Raw genomic sequence first — 24,606 nt, forward strand, 5'->3', positions numbered from 1 at the left:
TTTTTCTCTATCATGTGATGGGTGAGTAGTGGATTATCAAGTTGCCCCCTACGAATCAACTTCCTGTCTCAGCCCCTAGGTTTAGGTTGCAAAACTAATTGCCAAGGTTCGCGCCCCTTAGTCACTGGCGGTGCCTAATGAATTTTTCCCTCGTGTAAATCTAGCCATTTTGATTCCGTTTGGTACAACTTTTAAAGTAAAGTTTATTTAAGTAGATGAGTTTTTATAAATAGAACTTATACCTAAAAATTTTTAATTTTTTGGTTGTTTAAAAGAGATTTTATTTAAAATTAATGAAATTACTTTAATAGACAAACTTTTTAAAATTATGTTATGAAAAAAATAAAATGAGATTATTAAATAAATAGAGGATGTTTTAAATATTTTAATGTTTAAAAAAAAGTTTTTCAATCTCTATTCCCAAAAGCCCAAAATTTGAGCTTTTACTAGTAGAGGCAAAATAACTTGTTTAAGCTTCAAAAGCTCTATTAGAAAAACAACCAAACAATAACAAAAATTATGATAAAAGTTTATGAAATTAAATAAGCACTTATGGTCATTAAATATGTCATACCAAACAAGCATTTAATAAGAGTAAATACAAACATATGTTTGTTTGCTCTTATTGGGCTACGACGGTAGACCTAGGACTAGGTTAAATTTTTATTATTAGTTTATATACTCTCTTATTGGGTAATGGGGTTAAATTCGCACTATTAAGGTGTGTTTATTTCCGGTATTAAAGAATCGAAATTCAGATTAGATTTTTTGATAGCATTTACTTCACAAATTAAGATGAAAATCGGGATCAAATGAGTGGAACCCACCTCAATTTGAATTTGGGGAATGAGATATTGAATACTAAGGGAAAATTCTTATTATTACCATTCAAATAAAAAACTTATTTTTAATTCTCATTTTCCATTCTCATTTAAGCTCATTCTGATTCCGGTCCGTTTCAATTACCTACTAATAAATGCATCATTAGTGTATGCATTTTAACTATATGTTTTAAATTGTGATCAGTAAATAGATTATCCTACACTGTTTTCAGCCATATAATTTCATTGGATTACATCGCAGGAAGATTACTACCTAAGAAAATTGTCAAATTGATTCAATCAAATAATCACTATATTGTATTTTAATTCTTGTTTTCTACTCGTATAATATATACCAATTGTTCATTGACTTCCCGTACTCGATCTTCTTGGAATTTTTCCCATCTCAAAGCAAAGAAAAACCAAATTGCGTAGCTAGCTATAGCAATTGCCAGGAAAAAATCAAATGAGAAATCTTTACGTTAAAGCCTAAAAAAGAACGTTGGTAGACTATATTGTCTAATCTATATTTATTCTAATAATATAGACATAGAATGGAGAAATTTTGCACCATAAATGAGTCAACTCGACGACTCTAGAGTCCGTCTGTAAGAGCTACATTTATCCATTAAGCCGTGTCCAAGGTGCATGGAAAATTTTGCAAATGGTTCAGCTAATTGAAGATTTTGTACTTTCTTTAAGATAAGATTGGTTTTTGCTTTCACATGTATCGAAAGCTTTTTCTTTTATTTCTCTTGCTCTTTTGCTTTATTTGATGATTTTGAAATATTCATTCAATGCTTTGATTTTGCAGAAAATCAAAGTGAAAATTTCCAAGAACTACTTGAGCTTTTGCACCAATCTCTGCACCATCCTGTAAAGATTTTGTACTTTCTTTAGGATAATTTGGAGTTTTGGACTTGCATACAGTGAGAGAATTCGTTCAGCGAAATGGAGATGTCCATTCTCAAATCTCAATGGCTAGTTTTGCAAATTAACTCCATACCAGATGAACGGAAAAAAGAATAGGAAGTTCCAGAAAATGAGAACTGAAACTGAAACTAAGCTTAATGCTGTAATAAGGGGCTTGACCAGAATCATCATTAATACATGCAACACAAAGAGCAAACAAGTTTATGAAATTAAACCTACCTTGCATCTTCCTGATGCTGATTGCTGTTACGAGTCCAAGAAAAATGAGAACAGAACTGAAAATTGGCATAACTAATGCTCAAATAAATTACAAAATGCGCTGTCAAATGTGGATAAAACACATAAACTGCGAGCAAAAGGCATTTTTTTTTGGCATCGTCTTGCAGAAAGCAGCCGGCCTGGGCAAATCATCCATCTGACTCCGAGAGATCTACATCAATATATATTATGTCAAAGGAGGTGTTATACACTTATAAAATCTAAAGAAGAACATACTGTATATAATTAATAGCATTAAAACCTTGATTATGGATTGATTTCCTAGAGAACAACTTAATTACTGATTCGTACTGCGCAAAAGAAAAATTTATTCATTTATATCTCTGGGTCCACGATGCAGCTGGTTAATTAGCACTTTACGCAGTGTCACAGTCTCACAGAAGCCGCTTCAAAAATGGATAGTTCGTTGCAGCTTCTCTGTTGGGTTCATCGTCTATGTTACTTAAAATCAAAGTTACTACAAAAAGATTAAAAGCGATCTTCCTAAACGAGGAACTCGCTCAGAACCTCTGGTTTATCTTTGCCGTCACTGTTTCTATTATGCCGATGGTCGACGACTTCAAAGTAATAAATTGAAATATGTTACACTTCGGTGAAATTGAATGTCATTAAACGATATGTCATTTACGTAAATTATTATCAGACGACATGTCATCTATGTGAAATATCTCAGCCGACTAGGCGTCGACGCAATACTAAAATATGTAAATCGTGTAATGATTTAACATAGCTATCTATCCCTTGAAACTTTATTTTTCCCTTGAGTGACATAGACTTAAGTAATAACTAAAAAATAATTTTTATCCCTATCATGTAATGGAATGAGAAGTGGGTTATTATGTTGCTCCCCATAAGTCAAATTCTTGTCTTAGCTCCTAAGTTGAGGTTGCAACCTATGGATCTAAATGACACTTGCGGTGACCAATATTAAATTATTTCTACACGTAACTCTAAATAGTTTAAGTAGAGAGTAATTACACATATGACAAGAATCAAACGAATAAAAATATGTATACATGAAAAATGTTCAATATTAATTTTTCTATAATTACGGCGGCATTTATTAACTGTGGTGGGTAAACCTTGGACTAAATTAAATTCTTATATAACTCAGATTATACTATTATTATTAGTCAAATGTTAAGTTATAGTCGGCTGTAACTTACTCCTCTCATAAAAATTATATAGATCCATTACTGTGTTACAGTTCACGTGAGAGGAATGGTTGTAAATTGGATCGTTTTGGCTATGTTTTAAACTATGCTCAGTATGTAGATTTCGCTAAGTAGTTTAGAGACACATCATTTCATTTGATTCGATCAAATCATCGCTATGTATTATTATTATTTTCCATTCTTACAATCTGTTGATTATTGAGTTCCCGACTCGATCTCCTTGGAAATTTTTGCTTCTTAAATCAAAGTAAAACCAAATTGCATAGTCATTGCAATTGCCAGGAAAAAATCTCAAATGAAATTTCTTCACGATAAAGCCTAAAAAGATAGTGTATATTTATATAATATAGACTTGGAATGGAGAAATTTTGCACCATAAATGAGTCAACTAGACGACTCCAGAGTTAGAGCTGGCAAACTTTGACATGACTCGATTACCCGACACGAACACGACATAAATAAATGGGTATGGGTCGTCAAATTTAACACGATTATTAAATGAGTCGGGTCCGGGTCAACATGATTTTTTTCCGTGTCGGGTTTGGGTTAAAATTCTTGACCCATTTACCCGATCAATGGCCCGATTATATTTTTTATTTTAAAATAATTTATATATTCTTATAATTAAAACTCAAATATTAGAGATGATTTTCTTTTTTTTATTCTTTAAAAGGGTGAATATAAACACAATGTTTTATTTATAAAAATTTACATACATTTAGAGCTTCAATAGTGTAAATGTGTAAAAATTGATAGACATGTATATTTTATAATATTGATATATAATATTATATATATATATATAAAATTAAAACCTCAATAGTGTACATGTGTAATATATTGGTAGATATGTATATTTTATAATATCGATAAATTATGCATGTATGTATGTATGTATGTATGTATGTATGTATGTATGCATGATAGTGTGTAAATATTTGATGTAACTTTTGTTCAATATATAGATATTAAATGGGTTATTGGGTAACCCAATTATTTTTCCGTGTCGGGTTTGAGTCTCAATATTTTGACACAATTATTAAATGGATCGGGTTTGAATCGACCTAAATTTGACACGACACGAAACTGACACGACACGAACACAACCCAATGACCCATTTTGCCAGCTCTATCCAGAGTCCGTCTGAGATATAATTATCCCTTATGCCGTGTTTAACGTGCATGGAAAATTTCGCAAATAGTACAGGCTGTACCGCTAGGGCTATATTACTTTTTTTAGGATGAGTTTTTCTTTAAGTTGGAGCCTTTTGAGGGTACGTGTTCGAATTACAATCTTTTCATTGAGATTCGTTTTGTTCTTACGTGATTGGGAATAAGCAGATATCTGTTTTGTAAATATGAATAGAATGGATTCATTTTTCGGAGCAACCAAATAAAGTTAGGTAGGAGAAAATTAACACTGAAGGAGAGTTGATCAATAATTCACTTTGCGGCACGCGTCAAGCCTCAAGGCTTTACTGTTTAGTGCTACAAGAAACGTCATACCTCTTTGGTTTCTATGCATACTCATAAATCACATTATAACAAATTGACTTTGGCATAATGTGTCAACTAATATTATATCTGTAAGCTATTGCGTACCAAAAAAAAAAAAAATGTGTGTAGGCTGATTTTGCTTTGACGTCCAACACTTTTATCCTTTTCTTTCTCTCCCTTTTGCTTTAATTTTAATGATTTTGAAATCCCCATTCAAAACTTTGCTTTTTACAGAAAATCAATTTGGTTTATTGCCTTGCACTTAGCAAAACAATGTGAGCTGTGCTGCCATTATCACTGGTCACTACAAGTTCCAGAAAAAAGGAGAACAGAAAGTCAAACTTGGCTTAATTAATGGTCACATTAAACACACGTCCTGTTAGATGTGGATAGAACAAGCCGCAGCTGCTTAATTGCACGCAAGGTCATAGAAGCTGCTTGAGCAGCAATGAATAGCTCGTTGCAGCATCTCTGCTGGGTTCAACTTTTAAATAACACAGAACTAAGATCACTACAAAAAGATAAAAACCAATCTTTCTAAACGTGGACCTCACCTCACTCATCACCTCTGATGAATCTTTGCTGTCTATTTTTCTGGAGAGTTTCCACTGGTCCTATTATGCCAACTGTCAATGACTTAAAAAAGTAATCATTTGAAATCTTTAATTTCAGTGAAATTGAATATCATCCGACGACGTGTTATTTACGAAAAAAGTATTAAACGATAAAAACTTCTTTTGAAAAATCTTAGCTGATATGCGTCGACGCATAATATTCAGGACAAGTCGTCTATGTACATAATTGTTAGACGACATATCCTTTTTTATATATGCGAATAGATGTATTGTCGTATTTACTTAAATGAAGACGATATATGTCGTACGTAACTATAAAAGAACATATGAATCCAATTTCTGTAGGTTAATTACGATTATTAAAGAAAATAACTTTTACCAATTATTTAAACTAAAATGAAATTCGTTACTCTTATTTCTTTCGTGAATTTTGTCTATTTTTGTATGGAGAAAGAGGTCATCCTCATCCATACTTAAACAAAAGATTTAGTATACCACAACATGGGAAAATATAAAACTAAGAGGCTCCATATCTGAAACAGCCAAGAAATAACTATGGAACAAGCCAATGGACTCTTATCCAATACATGCCCTCAAAAGCTGAGTTTCCCTTCCAATTTTTAAATTGGGTAGATTCTCTAGAGTAAAAATTCTCTTCAATATTTGTAAGATAAGAATTTGAGGTAGTACAATACACTTGACTTAAGTTCTCTCGATAAATTTTTTATTGTAATGTACATAAATAACTGTTCAAAAAAAAAAAAAAAAAAGAAACTACGAAACAAGTTAATATTATTATTTATTTTTCTTAACAGGAAGTTTAATTTCATTATGGCCGGCTAATTTTGCTTTCACTGGCCGAATAAATTTCATTATGTCCGGCTAATTTTGTTTTCACTTGCCGAACGTTTTCTTTCGCTCTCTCTCTATTGCTTTATTTGATGATTTAAAAGACCCGTACTGCTTAATTGTTCTTATTTATTTGTTTATCTATTTTTTGATTTCTTGCCAAATATTATTTAACATCTTGTTAGCAGTAAATTTGCAGAAAATCAATTTTGTTTTAATGCCTTGCATCAAACAACCACCTACATTCAGTATTCTTTTTTTTTTTTTTCTTTGATAAGACCTATTTTCAGTATTCACTTACTAATTATAATAATTTAAGAATTATTCCAATAAATAAACTCCTCATTGAGGAATTAAATTCCTTTGCTTGCAAGTTGCTACTTACAAGATGGCAAGTTTAAGCAACTACCAAAAACCAGAACAAAAATTAATAGCAGATCTATGAAGACAGTATACATAAAGCAATAACAACGAAGATGAACTAAATGAATCGGACTTTGCCACACAAAAACGTCACTGGTCATTCTTCATCAGAATAATTGAACTTAACAGAATGTGATTGAAGATCAATCTGCCCTCCCCTATAGCTCCCACGCTTCTTTTTGGTCTTTTCATGCCTGAAATCCCTGAGAGTGAGAGAGAGAGAGATTAGGCTCCAAAGTAACAATAAAAGCATTTTTAGTAGCAACAAGCAGACTGCTCAAGGCATTATCTAAAACCTCTCTTCCCAATTTCATGATGTTAAACACGCAAGGAAAAGACCTACTTTTTTTTTAGGGGGGTGGTTGGGGGCGCTAAGGAACAAAAGATTATATAAAGAACTAAAAAAGATATACTTTCTTTAACACGATGCTCTTCGCACAAACTACTACAAATCTCTCCCAACTTATCCGGCTCCTAGATCCTTCTTTGTATCTATCTTCTTTGTTTCCTCTCTAACATTGCCAGACACCTCTGGCTTCTTGATGCTTTTCCACTCTTGCCATTATTTGGTTTTCAGTTATTTACACTTTCAAGCTCCAATATGTTACTATGAATGCCTTCCTATATAGGTAATTGTTTTTTTTTTTAAAAAAAAAAAATTCTTTAAATAAAACATAAAAGAACTGAATGGTCATGAATAATGTAATTTCAAAGAGGATTTTGCCATCATAAGATATTACTCGTAATTAGCCAGACAATGTATACCTCACTCAGCTATCATTTCATTTAGAAGAGACATACAATTACTGTGATGATTTACACATAGATATCTGCATTTCAGTCATCCGGCTTTGCATTTCTTACAAGCAAATCTTGATTCTAAGCAAAAAATTCCACTTATGTTCAGTGTTCATTCTATTTTTCTTGGCAAGAAAGATGATGTTCAAATAGAACAAAGACCAATGTTTGCATTGACAATATCATGTTCGAGGGGTTAAAAAAATAAAAAATAAAACAATTATCTAGAATAATATACACACAAAATGTACCTTCCTCTAACTTGCCCAAGAACTTCTTGTGCTTTTGCACCATAACCAATCTCCGCACCATCCTGTACAAAAGCTTAGTGGTAAAAATTTTGTACGCATTCAAGAAACAAAAGATGAAGTGTAAAGAAGAAAAACAAACACAACTTTTCAAACCTTTGCCCAGTACGAATTATCTTTAAGCCTTTCATCAGTAAATTCCACTTCATCAACTTTTACCCTCTGAAATGCTTTAACCGATTTTGGCTGCAATAATAGTATTCATCAATAATATGAATCTGATAAATGTTTACATCATACTGTGGATATAACTCTAGACCCAAAATCAAACCAACAGTTAGTTGTACAAATCAAACTTGGTTTTATCAGTTAGAGGATCTGGAAAATAAGTGCCAAAAAGGAAATCTTTAAAAATACACTTATGATAGAATATATCATGATTTGAATTCTTATTTGAACTCGGACTTAAAATAAAATACTTATGAGCTCAAATTCGATTATACATGTGCACGTATAAGATATATCATATTTGGTTTCAACCCATAAAGCGCCATATCATATGTATCCATGATAAAATTTGATTTTAATTAGAAGATCTCTCAGATCACATATCAATTATTATGGTCCGATTAATCAGATTCAGATGATAATATATCTGCGCTTTGGATTCTTAAAAGAAGCCTCGGCGAACATGCTGCCTTCACACAGTTTTTACAGATTGTGTTTAAATTCATACCTCCGCTGAACCATTTGCTTGCTTCTTCCTCGTCTTATTTGGGGCAGATTTCTCTTCATTTTTATCAGTCCCATTTACTTGATCATCATTTATCTTCAGTTCTTCTGAACCTTCTGTCTTCCTACGTTTGGATTCTTCAACTTCCATTTTGTCATTAGGCTCAGAATCTTTTTCCTCAGAAGCCAATCTTTTCCTTTTCTTGGAGCCTTTCCTCTCCTTATCAGTTGTGTCTTCCTCTGATGTCTTATTACGATCATTTTTGGACTCAGTTCTACCTGATTTCTGTTCACCAATCTCTTTAGAATCCACATCAAATGAACTTTTGGAAACAGAACCGTCCTTCTGTTTCTTCTTACCTTTATCTTTGACACTTTCATCTTCCACTGAAGCAATGTTACCATTTGTTGCCGTAGTTTCAGTAGCTAGGAAATCCCTTGCAGATTCAGACTCCTTAGCTTTAGTCCCATGTTTGCCCTCTGTCCCTAGTACCTCAACATCGTTCACAAGTGATTCAGAATCCAACTTGACTTTCTTCTTCCTTTTGTTATTCTGTTTAGATTTCTCTTTTTCAGTTTCCTTAGAATTAGCCAATTCACCAGAATCTTCTGATTGAACGACTATGGTATGGACATCCTCATTGCTTCGTTTTTTCTTTTTCTTACTAACAGTTTCCACACCAGCAGCAGACTCAGCCTCCTTGCCTCTTTTAGAATCACCATCCTTCTGTGAATCTGAAATTTCACAGAATTAAAATAAGCATTAGCATTAGGTGTGTTATGATTTGTTTTTCAACCATTATTCTTCCCCCCCCCCCCCCCCCCCCCCCCCCCGGGTAGGGGGGGGAGTAAGGGGGAATATCCCAAGGGGTGTTAATTAGAAAAACAAACAAGGTAAGGAAATCAAACCTTCCTTGCACCTTTTTTCTGCTGACTGTGCTGCCATTATCACTGCATGTTACAAAGTAAAGATAAATGATAGCACAACTGAAGCTTAACTTAATGATTAAATAAGCAAATGCCCATCTCAATGTTGATAGAACAATAACAAAGGTCTAAAAGATACAAACTGCAAATGGCATTTTGGCATTGTCTTGGAGAAAGAACAGGCAATCATCCATCTGAGAGATCACCATCAATATTCTATCAAAGCAGGTTATTCATATAATCTATTAACATACTGCAATAGCATTAAAACCTTGATTATGAATTTGCTAAAAACTTTCATAATTACTCATTAAAGTAATCCCACTTTCATAATTGATATATAATTATGGACTTAAAGACTGTGAATGTGTTGCAACAGACACTAAGAAAAGTCCCAAAGCTGAAAACACAATCTGCATTTCAGACTGCAAGTTCTTTATATAAGCAATGAGACGTGTTATATACATAACAAAACAACGAGGTTCAGGAGATTATGCATCAGTATTTGGGAATTTTTAAAGTGGAAAAGAATTTTATATTTTTTGTCATCTTACCAAGTCTCAAAATACTTGCAGCACATATGCGCCAAATCCAGAGAGCAATCACTGAAATCATCTTTCTGCACCACAAGCCGAATAAAGAACAACTATCATTCATCATCATCACTTACATTTTAAACAAGTTTACAAGCACCACATTAACCAACATGAAACCAATTAGACTAAATACTTGCAACATTGTTAAATGACACTACGAGCACAATTAGTCACCTTATGAAAAATTGATTAAAATAAACAAAACCCAACAAGCTCATTATGAATAAAGATACATTTAAAAATCAATTAGTGTGGCATAGGGACAACACAACAACCCATCACCCATCACCCATCACCCACCTCTATTTGAGCTTCAGACAAAAACTTCTTAAGGGTTTTGCAGAATCCATTGGATTTCAAGTACCCAGCTACTGAGCGAAGGAGGAGAACCTTCTGCTCTGGCTTTAGAGGCCGGGTTGAGGATTTATTCATGCTTGGCTCTGGGTTTGCCTTTGCAAGTAACACTTGGCGAGGCTTGAATGATATGAGACTAGGGTTTATGCTTATTGTGTTCAAGGCTCGGGCTTTGGGCATGTATGTAAAAAATTAAATAGACAAGAATAAACCTTTTTAGCGGCTGAAGCTCTGTCCACAACTAAAGCTGTACTAAAAACTGAAGGACGAAAACCCTGCAAAGATGTGGCGAAGAAATTAGGGTTTATGTGGAATTCGGGTACCAGCATTTTGTAAGTTGTGACAAATGCTTGCCAGATCCCAAAGTTTATATTAATCACATAAACTTAACAAATATAAAAAAGATGACATTAAGGTCCTATCATTAAAATGAGTCTATAAAGCTAAAAGGGTAATCTAGACATTTTATTCTTATAACGGCTGCGATTCATTCTCAAAAGTAGAGAAAAAGCTGGACCGTGGATTAAAGAGAACAAACCTTTACAAAACCCTAATCTCGAGTCATTCTTTCTCTCTGAAAGGAGCCGCGAAGCCAGAACGCCTCCGTGAAGAAGATAGATCTAAAAGACCTCTAAGAACAAAGTAACTGCTTCAATTTTCTTTGTTTAATAATAGGTTTTTTTTTAATTTTATTAATTAAAAATTTATTTATTTATTGAAGTTGAACCAAAGAGATGGCTGAAGCAGCAGCTGTTGTGGTACCAGAGTCAGTGTTGAAGAAGAAGAAGAGAGAGGAGGAATGGGCATTGGCCAAGAAGCAGGAGCTGGAAGCCGCGAAGAAGAAGAAGGCTGAGACCCGGAAGCTCATTTACAACAGAACCAAACAGTACGCTAAAGAGTACGATGAAGAGCAAAAAGAACTCATTCGTTTGAAGCGTGAGGCCAAGCTTAAGGGTGGATTTTATGTCAACCCAGAAGCTAAGCTTTTGTTCATTATCAGGATTCGCGGGTATGCATGTTTATTGTAGTTGTTATTGTAATTGCTGGAACTTGAGTCTCGATTTTCATTTGTTTTACATTTATTTATTTATTCGATGTATTTCAGTATCAATGCTGTTGATCCAAAGACCAAGAAAATTTTGCAGCTTCTCCGTTTGAGACAGGTAACCACTCAATCCTCCCTTGTGTTATTGCCATTTAATTTGTTATTAGAAATGTATATTAGAGGTCTGCAATTTCCTTTTCAAATTGGATAATTATTGGTATAGTCTGATAGTGTTGGCAAGCTTAGGGCTTAGCTATCAGTTTTGGATATGCCCGTTACCATTGCTGAAATGTTTGTATCAAAGTAGTAAATTTGGGTGCATTAACTATAATGTTTTATTGGAATGAAAGAGGTTGGAATGCTTTTTGTTTGCTAGCCATTTGTTTGGTGGTTGAACTCAAATTTAAGTACTTGGTTGAGCCATAGGTGTTCTTGGTATAGTTCGATGCTAGGAGTGCTGTTCTCCTCTGATTGTTCTCGTAGTGTAGATGCTGTAAACTATTGGGAGATTCCTCTTTTGATACTGCCTTATATACTACTCTTTCCTGGTTATGATGTGATTCAAAGGATTTTACATTTAGAATTTGCTGCCATTGTGATGGAGATTATTTGTAGGTTTATATGTTTCGTCTTCTGGGCTGATGTCATTCTTGGTTTTGCTGTTCCTGAATACAGATTTTTAATGGTGTCTTTTTGAAAGTGAACAAAGCCACACTCAATATGCTGCACAGAGTTGAGCCCTATGTAACATATGGGTATGCGTTTGATTTGCTGTTACTAATCTGGGTATCGTCTAAAAATTTATCATCTGCACAGCTTGTTTTGAAATTTTCTGTTGATGATTTCAGGTACCCCAATTTAAAGAGTGTCAAAGAACTGATTTACAAGAGGGGTTACGGCAAATTAAATAAGCAGAGGATTGCTTTGACCGACAATTCTATCATCGAACAGGTATGGTCTACTTAACATTTTTTGTGTGAATTCCTGTGTGTTCATAGGATAATTGTGTCTTCATGCAAGTAAATAAAATTCAGTTTTGTGTCTAACATATTGGTTTATGATAACCACCGACAGGCTCTTGGGCAGCATGGAATTATCTGCATGGAAGATCTCATCCATGAGATTTTGACTGTTGGTCCTCACTTCAAGGAGGCAAACAACTTCCTATGGCCCTTCAAGCTCAAGGCACCATTGGGTGGCCTGAAGAAGAAGAGGAACCACTATGTTGAAGGCGGTGATGCAGGAAACCGTGAAGATTACATCAATGAGCTCATCAGAAGGATGAACTAGGCTTCTGCAGAATATCCTACCCCTTTTGAAGAAGTTTTGATGTGATCAATATCTTAAATTTTGGCTTTTAGTGTTTCCTATTATTCCCAGCCTTTTCCCTGGAAGTTAAGTAGAAACTTTCTTACTTTTTATAACAGTGACAGTGTTGTTATTTTGGCTTCAGACTGGATTATCATTCCAAATTTTATTTTTTGTTTTCATGTGTTTTAGTTTCAGTTATGAAAGTGGCGGATCTGTTTTTAATTTGATGGTACTACTATCAAATTTTCTGAGCTGACGTTGCGCATTCATGCTTCTATTACACAGCACGCCATTCTCCTTCGCAAACAGTAGAACAATATTGGAAAATCTCATACCAATAGTTTTTTTTTTTTTTTTTTTTTTCACTGCAATTTTATATTGAAAAATGAAAATCAATAAAAACAAAATTTCATCATTTTACCTTTTTTTTTCCAGTCCATTTTTGGGTAATTGTCACTCAAAATAATATTGAAAAGGTGGATTTGGAGTTAATGTAAACAATGAACATATGAAATATAAATTTTTTAAAAAAAATCAGTCTCGATATGGATGTCTGATCGAAGCCCAAATAATATCGAGATCTACCTTAAGTTGAGTCCAATGATATAGTCCGGTCCGTTTCGTTTTTTTTTTAAAAAAGAGCAATCCCAAATAGGGGAAATTTTTTTTTTTCCAAGTTGTCAAAGAATCATTTGTGATCGTCTATAAATAATTATCGTAATGATTAGAAAGTACCAAGATTATTTGCTGCCTGTTTCCCCATATCTGATGATGTATGTAATGCATATACAGCAACTAATTTAGTTAATAAATAAGTAAAGAAATAAATAAATTTGCTTAATATTATTATATTTTTGAAATAGCTGGAAGCTCCTCGGTGGCGGCCCAATCTTATCCGCAAACGCGCAGAGTTAAGATGCTGAAGAACACGTGTAGCCTGCATGTTGCTTGTTTGATGAAACTTTGCCACGTACTCCTGGTCAATCGCCATCTCTTTTTCAGTAATCGACAGATAATAATATTCATTCATTCAGTTGGGGTTAAGTCGACTCGAGACAAATAATAATGGAAGCACACAAAGAGAGAGCAGAGCAAGAGCAAGCGATGAAGAAGAAGGCAGAGAAAGAAAGTGATGAAGCTGGAAACAAGAACAACGCAGCGAAACCAGTGACTGTTAAAGACCTGATCCGTGAATCCATCATTACTACCGCTACCGGTGATGAAGAAGATGGTGTTAATAGAGCCCAACAGCCTGATGATGTTCTTGCCTTCTCAAGATCAGTCAACAGGATTGACTCTTCACATCAATAATTAGTTATATAATGTTGTATGGTTGGTTAATTCAAGACTAATTTAAGCTTGTGACCTCAACAGGCAGATGATGTTTATGTTAGTTGCATACAGATCACAGCTTGTTACATCAAGGGTCTTTTTCTTACATTTTGTGTTTCATTTACAAATGCACATTTTTTTTTTTGTTTTTTTTTTCAATTAATAAATTATGTATGATTTTAATGGCTAAGCTGGACAAATGCAGAACCCATCAAATAAATGCCCAACAATGACTTAGGCTAGCTAAGCTAGAGCAGGAAATGAATCTGTACTCGTAAGGGCGTTTATGCACGTTGCATAGCACCTTGAAAAGCTTATGCTCAAGAGAGCTCATAATAAAATCTTCAAAATCTGTTTGGGAGAGCTCACGTATCTCAGGTTCGGGAGAGGTCGTATTAAGAGAGAACTCGCATTAGAGAGTTCAAAATAACATAGAGTCAAGTAATGTCTTCACGTGGTGTTTGGTTAGGAATGAAAGAGAAAAAAGTAATTTAAATTTTCTTTTTATATTTTTTTATTTGGTTTGATGATAAAATATATAAGAATTTAATATCTATTATAATTTAAAATTTATTATTTTTAAATTTTTCTTATATTGGAAATTAAATTTTTTAAAATTATTTTTTAATTTTTAATTTGTTTAATGTTATTAATAATTATTATTTATAATTTTATTTTATTAATTTAATATTATAAATGAACTTCTGTTGGAAAATCGTCGGATCTCTATCGGATTTTGCCGGAAGTTACTGGATCATTGTCGTATGCTGTGTTGGAAAGTCGCCGGACAACTGTTGGACTTTTGCCAGAAAGTCGCCGCTAGCCATCGAACCGCTATTATATATATATATATTACTAATATAAATAGTTTAGTATTTAAAGTAAAAAAATAAATTTGTCTAAAGAAAAAAGTTACTATTCATTTCCTTATTAAATTTTATATCAAACTAAACAACAAAATCTAATTTCACTACTCTTCTCCATTCCAGCATTCCTTTATTCTCCCTTCCTCTCCATTCTACTATTTTCTTCTCCTCTATTTTCTTCAAACCAAACATGACCTTAGAATCTCAGGTTTAGAAGAATTCACATATCTTTAATTCAGAAGAGTTCATATCAAGTAATATATTTAAAATCAGGATCACGCGAGTTTATATTAAGAGATATCAAGTAATATATTTAAAATCAGGTTCATGCGAGTTTATGTTAAGAGTGAATCTTAATTCGTTTGTGTCCGTAACTGTGCGTGCATGTGTAGAATGATAATCTACTGACACCCTAAAGCCATTCGAACATAAATAATGTAATTCAAAGTTCCGATATTCAATTATTTCTCGCGGATCTCCTCGATCTTCAAATGTCTAACCTTCAACCAAAATTGAACTTAGATCATCGACATAGAGTGTTCATTTTTGTTTTTTTTTTTTGGTTCTCAATCAAACATGATAGTCATAGAGAAGTTACAACTTAAATATTATTGACACGTACAACCGTGGATCAATGACAATACGCATAGGATTCGAAATATCTTTGGGGAACAACGTCGTGACTTTATGAAACATACATTATACACTATCACGCAACATAGATAAAGAGTACAAATCTTATTGTTGGCACCATAACGTATATTATTTTGTACATAAAATAATAAAATATTATCTGAAAAGTGATACTCACTGGTTAGGACTTAGGCCTGCTTCTTGTCGCGGGATGAGGACTTAGGTAGGAGAGGAGGTCGGGGGCCGCTCAAATTTCTCAGCCAAAGAGGTTCAATTGAGCCAAGCTGTGCTAGATTGGCTCAATTCTAGAATTTTCCAACATAATACGATAAGAGCAATACAAGCATACTTGTAAGCTCCCAAGATCTCTTGTGAACAATCTTGCGAATGATATATCTTTTCTTTTGGTTACATTACTCTCTCTTCACTCTAATTTTTTTACAAGTATCTTATCTTAGCTTAGATAGTCATAGAGTTCAAGACTTACCTACTAACTTTAGTTGTCTTTTTGAATACTATCTTTTCTTTAGTTACATTATTCTCTCTTCACTCTAGTTTTTTGCAAGCATCTTAGCTCAGACCGTCACGAAGTTCAAGACTTACCTACCAATTTTCGAATAAAAATTATATTTTTTAATACTGTTACATAAGGAAGAGAATATGTCTACTTAATTATTTAATAATTAAAAAAATTAAAATTAATCCAATAATATTTGTATAAAAATTTTAATTTTTATTCTCAACGTTGTAAGTGGAAAGACTCTCCCACCGGACCAAAGACGTTTCGCTTGCTTCTTTTTAGTGGACCGAAACTAGGATCAGCCTGCAGTACCACATTGGCACCGTGCCACACCCTTTTGTCTTTTGTGACAAATTGTCATACAATCCCTTCCACTCTTTTATATTTAAACTTTACTTTACAAATATTAAATTAATTTCAACTGCATCCATGTGAACATTACCGAAATACCCATGCCGACCAACGGTGACCGGATTTCAACTGACGGAGACGGGAAACTCGAGTTAGACACTTTTGGCCGAGCTGAGTCCAACGGTGGTGGTGGTGACCGCTCACGCGTGGTGATGGCGCCGGATCGAGCTCCCAAAGCCGTGAATCCTTCAATGACCGATCAACGGCAAATCGGCTCCCCCCGGTGGCTGTGATTGGTCGGAAAATACAGAGGGAATCATGGGGAGCAAAACTCAAGTGATAGCATCACCGAAAATCGGAGAAATCACGGCAAATTGAAGCGGCGGTTCCGAGGCTTTTCACGGCTTCAATCGGCAGCTTTCCGAACGCTTTTCGGCGACAAGATTGGCATGGAGATGACCGGCATCGCACGATCTTCCGATCAGTACCAACCTTGGCCGGTGAAGTGGCCGGAAATGGAAATAGCATTCGGGTCGGGTTTGTGGGTTTGGCATGGGTATTTCGATTCACAGAGGGAGTATTGTGATATAAGTGCAATATATAATAAGAATTTGTAAATAATAAATAGTATAAGGTGCTAACTAGAATGTCCATGTGGATGTAATAGATATTAACTTAATATTTATGAATTAAAGTTTAAATAAAAACGAGTAAAAGAGAATTATATGAAAATTTATAATATTAGAACCATAAAAGATAAAGGATGTGGTACGGTACCACTGTAGTACCGTAGCCTGATCCCCGAAACTAACCCACATTACTTTACCGATTTAATTATTCATCTGTGAGACGGTGACAATCCGCTCGGTACTTTTTGGTGGCCACTAGAGATGGCAAAACCCCGGGCCGGGTCCGGGTATTGCCATGACCGGACCCTGCCCGGATGCAACCGGTCCGGGTCCGGGTATTGCCATGACCGGACCCTGCCCGGATGCAACCGGTCCGGGTCCGGGTTCGGGCCGGGTTTTAATCCGGGTACCCGGATTTTATATTTTTTAATATTTTATGTGTATATATTTTTTATTTTTTGGTAATTTTATAAGTTTTAAATTTATTTCAATAAAATTTGACATGAAAATATAAACTTTAAGTGTTTAAAACTTTATATATGTATAATAAATAAGTAAAATAAATATAAAATATTTAAAATAATATATATTTTATAATTTTTTTTAATAAAATCCGGGTTCTGGGTTTATCATGTGATGCCCAAGATCGACCCGACTTCATACCCGGACCGGGTATTACCCGACCCGCAACGCCCGGGTACGGTCCGGGTCCGGACCGAGTCCGGACCGGGCGGGTATTTTTGCCACCTCTAGTGGCCACACACCCCACCCATACCTATACAAAGTACATGTCAGTGAGTGGTGAATGGTCGCAGAGCCAAAGTGCAGCTTTTTAGTTTTTTCACAAACTGGGCAGTTTGGCGTTTTCTAATGATTTACCAGTCCTATTTCTAGTTGAGTTAATCTGCCATCTCTGTCGATCACGTGGTCCACTCGCAATCAACACCGTAAATTTCCTCTACTCTTTTAGTCTTTTATCGTTTCTTTCTTGTGTTTCTAGTTCCAGCCATCTTTAACTAGCCCCCCAAAACAAAAAGTTGAATGCACCAACCCTATATATATATATATATATATCAACAAACCCACCTTGAATGCCATCTTGCTAGATCTAAACCAAACTAACCCAATATTTAGTTTAGTCTAGATGGGAGACGAGTTTTACAATGAACAATAACAATTAATTCCGCTGAGTTTAAACTTTTTCATTAATTCTTCCTTTGTTTTTAAAATGAAAGGTCCGATTGACTCCTCCCATTATTATGGGAGAATTGAGTTCTGGTTCTTCAAGTTTAGAGTGTCGCTAAATGATAATATAATATTAATCTAAAAACATACACTGAAATCTTCTATATATATATATATATATATATATAGAGGTGTTCATTATCTTTTGGCCGTTGAAGCATTACTTGAGTTGAAAAACAAAACAAAATCTCACCCGAAAAGCAGCCATTTTTCATTCTTTTAATTACTTTCCGGCTTTCTCAAGATTGCTCCATCCGAAAAGTCTTATGGTTTCGTGAAACCAAGATATTTTATCACGTAACCAAAGTTGTCAATCCGGTGATGGTTTAAATTACATAGGATACCATTGGAAGGCGAAAGCAATTAACCAAATGTGAATCTCTGAAGCAAAGTTTCCAGTATTGGATAAAATTTTGTACCTTTTCTCGTGTTAATCTCCAAGGGGGACCATTTTCTGATCTTATGAGTTGGTAGATGATGATTTTTAATCGTTGCTTCAAGTTCTTGCTCTGTTGGTGCATGTGACGCTCGTGACCGTACGTGTATGGTCTATTAGGTGAACTGAGCTAGGTTCTAATTGTTTGGCATTAGTAAAAGCAAATATAATTGATGTTGCATTTTGAACTGCATTAATGGTATCTTGATACCTATAATTCTTGTATCTAAGATTTTACGCCTCGTCAAGTTCGTAGTTAAGGACAAAATAAATCCTAAAATATATTAATGCCCATCCTATCATAGAATTTGTTTCAAAATTTGCCTCAAATTTGGACCACCAATAAGAAAAATCAGGGTACTAAATTTGTGGTATACGAAAAAAAAAGGTAAACTATGCAAAATTGATAATACCCAAAAACACTGAAGAATGAAATTAAGGTGATGCCCATCTCTGTACTGATTTTTTTTTTTTTGGTTGTTTTCCTGTTTTGAGTAATTATGCGCATGTAATAAATCACGTTTGCTGTTCATGTTAATTAAGAAAATGAAATCGCAGCCACTTGCCAATTATGTTTAGAAACGTAAGATAACTTACGTCTGACGCTTCAGTTGGATTTATTAGCAAATTGATGAGAAATAAATTATAAGTTCCTTATTTAATTCAAAAATTAATGGTAATATCATAGTTTGGTCATCTTACATGTGCTATTAATTAGTTAATTATGACAACTGTTTTTCATTTAATCCCCATAAACTAAAATTGCATTAAATAGAGTAATCATCGTATGTATAGTGAATAAACGTGAAAATCTGGTTTGTTGATTGTTCAAAAGCCAATGAACTCTAAAATTAAAATCATAATGTTCATGTACTCCAAAATTAAAGAAAGCAACATCACAATGAAGTTTCTGATTAAGCAAGTGTTCTAGATTTATTTGAGTTTCTAGAACGAATGAAAATTCGAGACATGCACATTGGCCGAATCAACCGATTGGGTGTAGAATGTTCATTTGTTTAATGTGAATAAGCATGAATTATTAATTAATTAAGAAAATTAGTCAAGAATAAATAATGGGATTGTTCAAGTAAAACAAGGATATAAAGTATCTAAAAAGAATATTTGAGTATTCCAAATCACATGCCTTTGATCAAGTTCACAATAAGTCTGCAAGATTTTATATACAAGTACGGATATACATAAAATTTAAATCTAATGTCTACTTGAGTTGTAATAAATTTTTAAAGTTTTCAGGGCATGCCCAGTTTTGTTAAGTAAAATATCGGACCAAAATTAAATATAAATACATTTACTAAATATTTTAGTTGTTGTACATTTAAAATTAAGTAAAATTATGATATTATGACTTACAAATACGAGTAAAATTACCTTAAACAACATCTCAAAGGACTTAGCTATGGTGTAACTGTAGTATCATAACACAACTGCACCTAATCATTAGATTTATCACCATAGCTGAATCTAAATGTTAGGTACAATTATGGTATGGTATCACAATTACACTGTAAGTATCTCAAATCTACACAACCCAAATTTTCTATGACATAATATTAGTGCGTAAAAATTGAAAAATATAATGAAACGTAATATACGACAATTATTGAAAGGTTATGCTTGCTCACCTAACACAAATCCCCTTAACAGTTCGAAATTCCATCCAGATTACGGATCCTTGACTTCAAAAAATTAAAAAAAAAAATCCCAATCAAATTCAAAATCTGCTAATCATAGAGCAAAAATTAGACTTTGATTCGGCTACTTAAATAGAGCAAATTATAATAATATTATAAAACATAGCATTTTTGAAATTTTAAGTATGTTTAAGAAAAAAATGCAGAACTGAAGGCATCTGACAAGATTCTGATTTTGACTGACGCTCCTGAGGAGAGAGATTGCAGGCATCACAATTAATGCATGCAGAAACTGCTTTGATATTTTGAACCAGCCCTGTCCACCAGATTAGATTTGCAAGCACCAGTACCCCCACACAACATAAAGTTGAAGTGTTAAACCCCAAACACCCCCCCCCCCCCCCCCCACCAAAAAAAAAATAAATTCCTTAACAAATCACAATCACATAATTGAAAAGAAGAAGCATATTCACAAAGAAAAAGAATAATTCACAATCACATGATCCTCTTGCTCATTTCTCTTAGCAAACAGAAGGAATCAGAGAATTCAGAATCTTACAAATCCCTTCTAGGCAAAATTAAAGCAGATGATGAATTGATGATGATGATGAAAGAAGCTTTTTTTAAAAAAAAAAAAAACTTCTTTTCCCGCATACAAATCATCAATGATACAACTCCAAGCGCCTAGAGCATAAACTACAAAAATACTTCTTTTTAATATTGTAGCAGATGGGCAAGAAGCAGAACCTGCACTGACTCTCGAAATCAATGGCTAAAACTTTGCCTCCACAGTACGGACATGAACCTGGAGCTTGTTGCCTCCCCAGCTCCCTCTCTTCTTCTGAACAGACGTACACTAAACACATTTTCTTCTTCCTTTATCTGATCTTTCGGGACTAATTATTATTTGGGTTAGGCTAATGGGTGTTCTTTTCTCTTCTCTCTCTCTATCTCTCTATTATTATTATTATTTTATATTTTTTGAGTGTTTCGGTGGGGAAAATGTAAACAGAGCAAACTGAAGGCTCTCGAAATGATGCTGTGTCCAGACAGCATTTATATAGAACAGCATACGGGTTGGTTGGAGACAAATATCAAATATTACCGGGTTACTTTTTACTTTTAATATTTACTATTGCGAAAAAAAAATTTAAGGTGAAATAATCCAACATGTTTTTTTTTTTAAAAAAAAAACATAACATGATGTATGATTGAGAATTAATTTTTTTTATACATATGTACAAAAGTCGAATTCGGATTTTGTATCAAGTCTAGTACGTATATTTTTTAATTTAAAAACTCACTTAATAAATATTAATTATTATTTTTATTATTACTTGAATTTGAGTAACCGTAAATGAAAGACATTCATAATCCATAAAATTATAGTCAAGGTAAAAATATATCTTTCTTTTTGCTTAAAATGCAAAAGAAAAAAAAAATTAACCCATTCCTTCTACTGAAGATACCTTAAATAAGAATTTTGGAGTGTAGCATTTTTTTTTTACAATAATTAAGATATGTTATCTTTTTTTTTTTTTTTTTGGTAATCACTCTTACTTATATTTTAATTTATTTTTAATGTGGTTGCCTACACAACTAAGGAATCTCATTAAACATTTTCTTCTTTTACCAGGGGGCGGGCTTATCTCAGACGGAAACTGTGAGGCAACTCCACCGGTTGGATCTAAAGCCGTCAAATCAAACTTACTACCAATCAAGCGGCGAATGGGCCCCTATGAACCGTCACTAGGTCCCCGCTTATGACCTTTGACGGTCGAGATTCAAACACAACTGGTCCAATTGTAACACTTTTAATTTGACTTTTTAACCGGGCGACGGGCAGGCGACGCCGCAACTGACGATAGAACATAAATATTAAGAAAAAGAATAATGATACATACATAAACTCTTGTATAAATTTATTTTACATAAATTGATGTGATAAGATAAGATTAGTTGAATTAAATATCACTTGGCCCACATGATTTGTTTTATTAATTTATATTTTCATTCAACCAATGAATTAATGCCACGTCAGTTTGTATAAAATAAGTTTATACAAGAGTTTGTGGCTGTATAAAAAAAGCACGGCGCACGCCCATGGTTTTCCAAAGGCTTCAGACTAACGTACGCGCACCCATGGAACAATGCGCAAATTTGTTTTCAAGTTTCAAGCGTCTTCTGCTGAACATACACATAAGTAATGTAAGCAAGTACATGGGTTTTAACAAGGATTACCTGTTTTTTATTTGTCGTTTTGGGTCTTCTAGTTACTTTCCATTTACTAATCAGTAATTCGAATAAATTAAAATTAGAATAAATTAAAATTAAAATAAATTATTTGTCGTTTTGACTCATTGTCAATAAGAACAGTCAAGGTACTTACAATTTTAATTATAATACCTAAATGCAACATATGACAAAACACTAAAAGCGTAATTTATCAAAGAAAGACCTAAGTCTATCCTTTACAAAAAAAATAACTTAGGTTAACCTTTTACAAAGAGTAACTTAAGTTCATTCTTTTTAAAGAATGATTTAGGAACTTAAACAATAGTTCTAACTAAAATATCCAAAGAAGAAGTTTTCGACAAAGTGCCAAAGGCATGATTCAACAAAAAATGTCCTAAGTTCATTATTTACAAATAATAACCTAGGTCTATTCTTTATAAAGAGTGAACTAAGTCAATTCCTCACAAAAAATGACCTAAACACTGACAAAATATTTCTAAGAGCACACAATTACTAAGCATTCTACGGAATGTCCCTACAAGCGCGCGCGCACACACACACACACACACACACATATATATATATGTGTGTTTGTGTGTGTGTGTGTGTGTGTGTGTGTGCATACACAGTACTAGATCTGGATCCCAGAAATGGTGCTCTGAGGGAAAGGAGGGAGAAAAGAAGATTTACAACTGAGGATTGAGATCTGGTCTCGTTGCCTCATAGGAACTATTTCCTTCTGGTATCAGAGCCAAGGGGAGGATAGTGTAATACATAATTACATTTCAGAATTTTGTGTTTAAAGACTTGTGTTTTATTTTAATTTTGTTTGAGTGGTGAATTTTTTACTGGTAGTAAGTCCCGTTTTAGGATAAGGATTTCCGCTTAAGGCTGTAAAACCATACATGTAGCCATTCCGACAAGACCATAGATAGACCATAAGTTCTTTATCCATGGATCCTCTGCTCTGTAGAGCATCGTCCTTTTCTAGCTCTTCTTCTGGGAAGACTAGTGATTCAAATCATGTTGTGAGTTCAGAAGAATTCGTTATTGAGAACTTCGATAAAGCAATTGATTGTTGGGAACTTCCAAAAGTTTCTAAAGAAAAGATTTATAAAACAAAAAAGCTTGATTTTTTCAAAAATGATTATGTTATAAAGACTGAAGAACGTGATATAACTCTTTCAAAGCCATTTGAAACAATTCAATTATTTTCAGAGCATTTATGAAAGAAATTAAAAGAAAAGAATTTTAATTATGTTCATATAGGACTAATCCAGGTGGGAATAAAACCCTTAACCAAAGAGGGCTTGGATACTTCCATCATCGTTGTCCTTAGAGATGATCGATTCATCTCTTTTGATGATTCTTTGCTAAGTAGCATTGAATCCAGTCTATGTAAAGGTCCAATTTCTTTTGATTGTTATCCAAACATAACAATTTTCCTTAAAGACAAAAATATTTTAAAAAGCATGATTTTACAAATCAAAACCCATAATTATAATATGATTGAGGGATCTGTCCCAGTTGCATTAACTTTTAAGATTTCTTATAAAGCCATGATTTCTGCATTTAGCACGCAACATAAATTCCAGTCAAAAAGAGATGAGACTCTTCTCTTGCAGACTGATTTGTCCAAAGCCAACACAGTCATTCCAAAACTAATCCAATGGAAAGATGTCCATCTTCCAGAGGAATGGATTCTTGAAGGAGCCGCTCCACCAGCGATTCCAAAACAACTTGAGCCAAATACAGAGTTGCAAAATGTGACTCAGTATTCTGATGGTAGAGTCAAACTATCTTTCAAGAGGTCTAACTCAACCAGATTTTCTGATAAAGAGTCGTGCTCAAACATCCCTTCATTAGAAAGGAAATTTACAAAAATTCATTCCGTTATAAATCTCCCATATCAGTCAGTAAAAGGTCAACCGAGGTTTTCCACCTCAGACATACCAAGCTCATCCATTAGCTCTGTTGACTATGGAACTAGAGTTCCTCACCCTATTTACATTAGCAGCCAACATGAGCAGAAGTAGGAAGAGAATGATCATTCTCCTCCAACTTCTTCTACATTTTCAGTAGTCACAGAAAATGTAATCAGTGTCATTAAAAAAGAATTTGAATTGGATAAAAATTTTCTTCAC

General features: G+C 33.8%; 4 protein-coding genes across 5 annotated transcripts; 2 read left to right on the forward strand and 2 right to left on the reverse strand.

The window, feature by feature from the left end:
- Nucleotides 1-6,459: 6,459 nt before the first annotated feature.
- Nucleotides 6,460-10,527, reverse strand: LOC18054993 (nucleolar and coiled-body phosphoprotein 1). Of its 2 annotated transcripts, XM_024178426.1 has the most exons (8): nucleotides 10,154-10,171; nucleotides 9,812-9,876; nucleotides 9,401-9,451; nucleotides 9,244-9,281; nucleotides 8,335-9,065; nucleotides 7,755-7,844; nucleotides 7,602-7,663; nucleotides 6,460-6,755 (listed from the first exon to the last, which is right to left on the reverse strand). In XM_024178426.1, exons 3-8 carry the CDS (start codon nucleotides 9,445-9,447, stop codon nucleotides 6,650-6,652), a joined length of 1,074 nt encoding a protein of 357 aa, XP_024034194.1. In that variant the 5' UTR covers nucleotides 9,448-9,451; nucleotides 9,812-9,876; nucleotides 10,154-10,171; the 3' UTR covers nucleotides 6,460-6,649. The 2 variants fall into 2 exon arrangements, with proteins under 2 accessions (XP_024034194.1, XP_024034193.1); XM_024178425.1 differs by lacking the exon at nucleotides 9,401-9,451 and having other exon boundaries at nucleotides 10,154-10,527.
- A 211-nt stretch (nucleotides 10,528-10,738) lies between these two features.
- LOC18054995 (60S ribosomal protein L7-2) lies at nucleotides 10,739-12,867 on the forward strand. Its single transcript, XM_006453162.2, has 6 exons — nucleotides 10,739-10,849; nucleotides 10,929-11,216; nucleotides 11,313-11,370; nucleotides 11,928-12,007; nucleotides 12,101-12,203; nucleotides 12,327-12,867. Exons 2-6 carry the CDS (start codon nucleotides 10,942-10,944, stop codon nucleotides 12,540-12,542), a joined length of 732 nt encoding a protein of 243 aa, XP_006453225.1. The 5' UTR covers nucleotides 10,739-10,849; nucleotides 10,929-10,941; the 3' UTR covers nucleotides 12,543-12,867.
- Nucleotides 12,868-13,549: 682 nt separating this feature from the next.
- On the forward strand, nucleotides 13,550-14,003 carry LOC18054996. The gene has a single exon (XM_006453163.2). It carries the CDS (start codon nucleotides 13,629-13,631, stop codon nucleotides 13,872-13,874), a length of 246 nt encoding a protein of 81 aa, XP_006453226.1. The 5' UTR covers nucleotides 13,550-13,628; the 3' UTR covers nucleotides 13,875-14,003.
- Nucleotides 14,004-20,657: 6,654 nt separating this feature from the next.
- On the reverse strand, nucleotides 20,658-21,244 carry LOC112095846. The gene has a single exon (XM_024178353.1). The coding sequence runs from the start codon at nucleotides 21,091-21,093 to the stop codon at nucleotides 20,890-20,892; it is 204 nt and encodes a 67-aa protein (XP_024034121.1). The 5' UTR covers nucleotides 21,094-21,244; the 3' UTR covers nucleotides 20,658-20,889.
- Between the last annotated feature and the right edge of the window lie 3,362 nt (nucleotides 21,245-24,606).

The sequence above is a fragment of the Citrus clementina genome, unplaced genomic scaffold, assembly GCF_000493195.1.
Source record: "Citrus clementina cultivar Clemenules unplaced genomic scaffold, Citrus_clementina_v1.0 scaffold_1, whole genome shotgun sequence".
In the NCBI taxonomy this organism is placed as follows: Eukaryota; Viridiplantae; Streptophyta; class Magnoliopsida; order Sapindales; family Rutaceae; genus Citrus; species Citrus x clementina.

What these genes read in the sequence shown, in the direction of transcription:
- LOC112095846 (XM_024178353.1), bottom strand. Translation starts at nt 21,093, where the DNA reads ATGTGTTTAGTGTACGTCTGTTCAGAAGAAGAGAGGGAGCTGGGGAGG.
- LOC18054996 (XM_006453163.2), top strand. Translation starts at nt 13,629, where the DNA reads ATGGAAGCACACAAAGAGAGAGCAGAGCAAGAGCAAGCGATGAAGAAG.
- LOC18054995 (XM_006453162.2), top strand. Translation starts at nt 10,942, where the DNA reads ATGGCTGAAGCAGCAGCTGTTGTGGTACCAGAGTCAGTGTTGAAGAAG. An exon ending in AGCTTCTCCGTTTGAGACAG is followed by an intron (nt 11,371 to 11,927) that starts GTAACCACTCAA and finishes TCCTGAATACAG; the next exon opens with ATTTTTAATGGTGTCTTTTT. An exon ending in ACAATTCTATCATCGAACAG is followed by an intron (nt 12,204 to 12,326) that starts GTATGGTCTACT and finishes AACCACCGACAG; the next exon opens with GCTCTTGGGCAGCATGGAAT.
- LOC18054993 (XM_024178425.1), bottom strand. Translation starts at nt 10,387, where the DNA reads ATGCCCAAAGCCCGAGCCTTGAACACAATAAGCATAAACCCTAGTCTC. An exon ending in CAGCAGAAAAAAGGTGCAAG is followed by an intron (nt 9,066 to 9,243) that starts GAAGGTTTGATT and finishes GTGAAATTTCAG; the next exon opens with ATTCACAGAAGGATGGTGAT. An exon ending in AAGCAAATGGTTCAGCGGAG is followed by an intron (nt 7,845 to 8,334) that starts GTATGAATTTAA and finishes CTATTATTGCAG; the next exon opens with CCAAAATCGGTTAAAGCATT.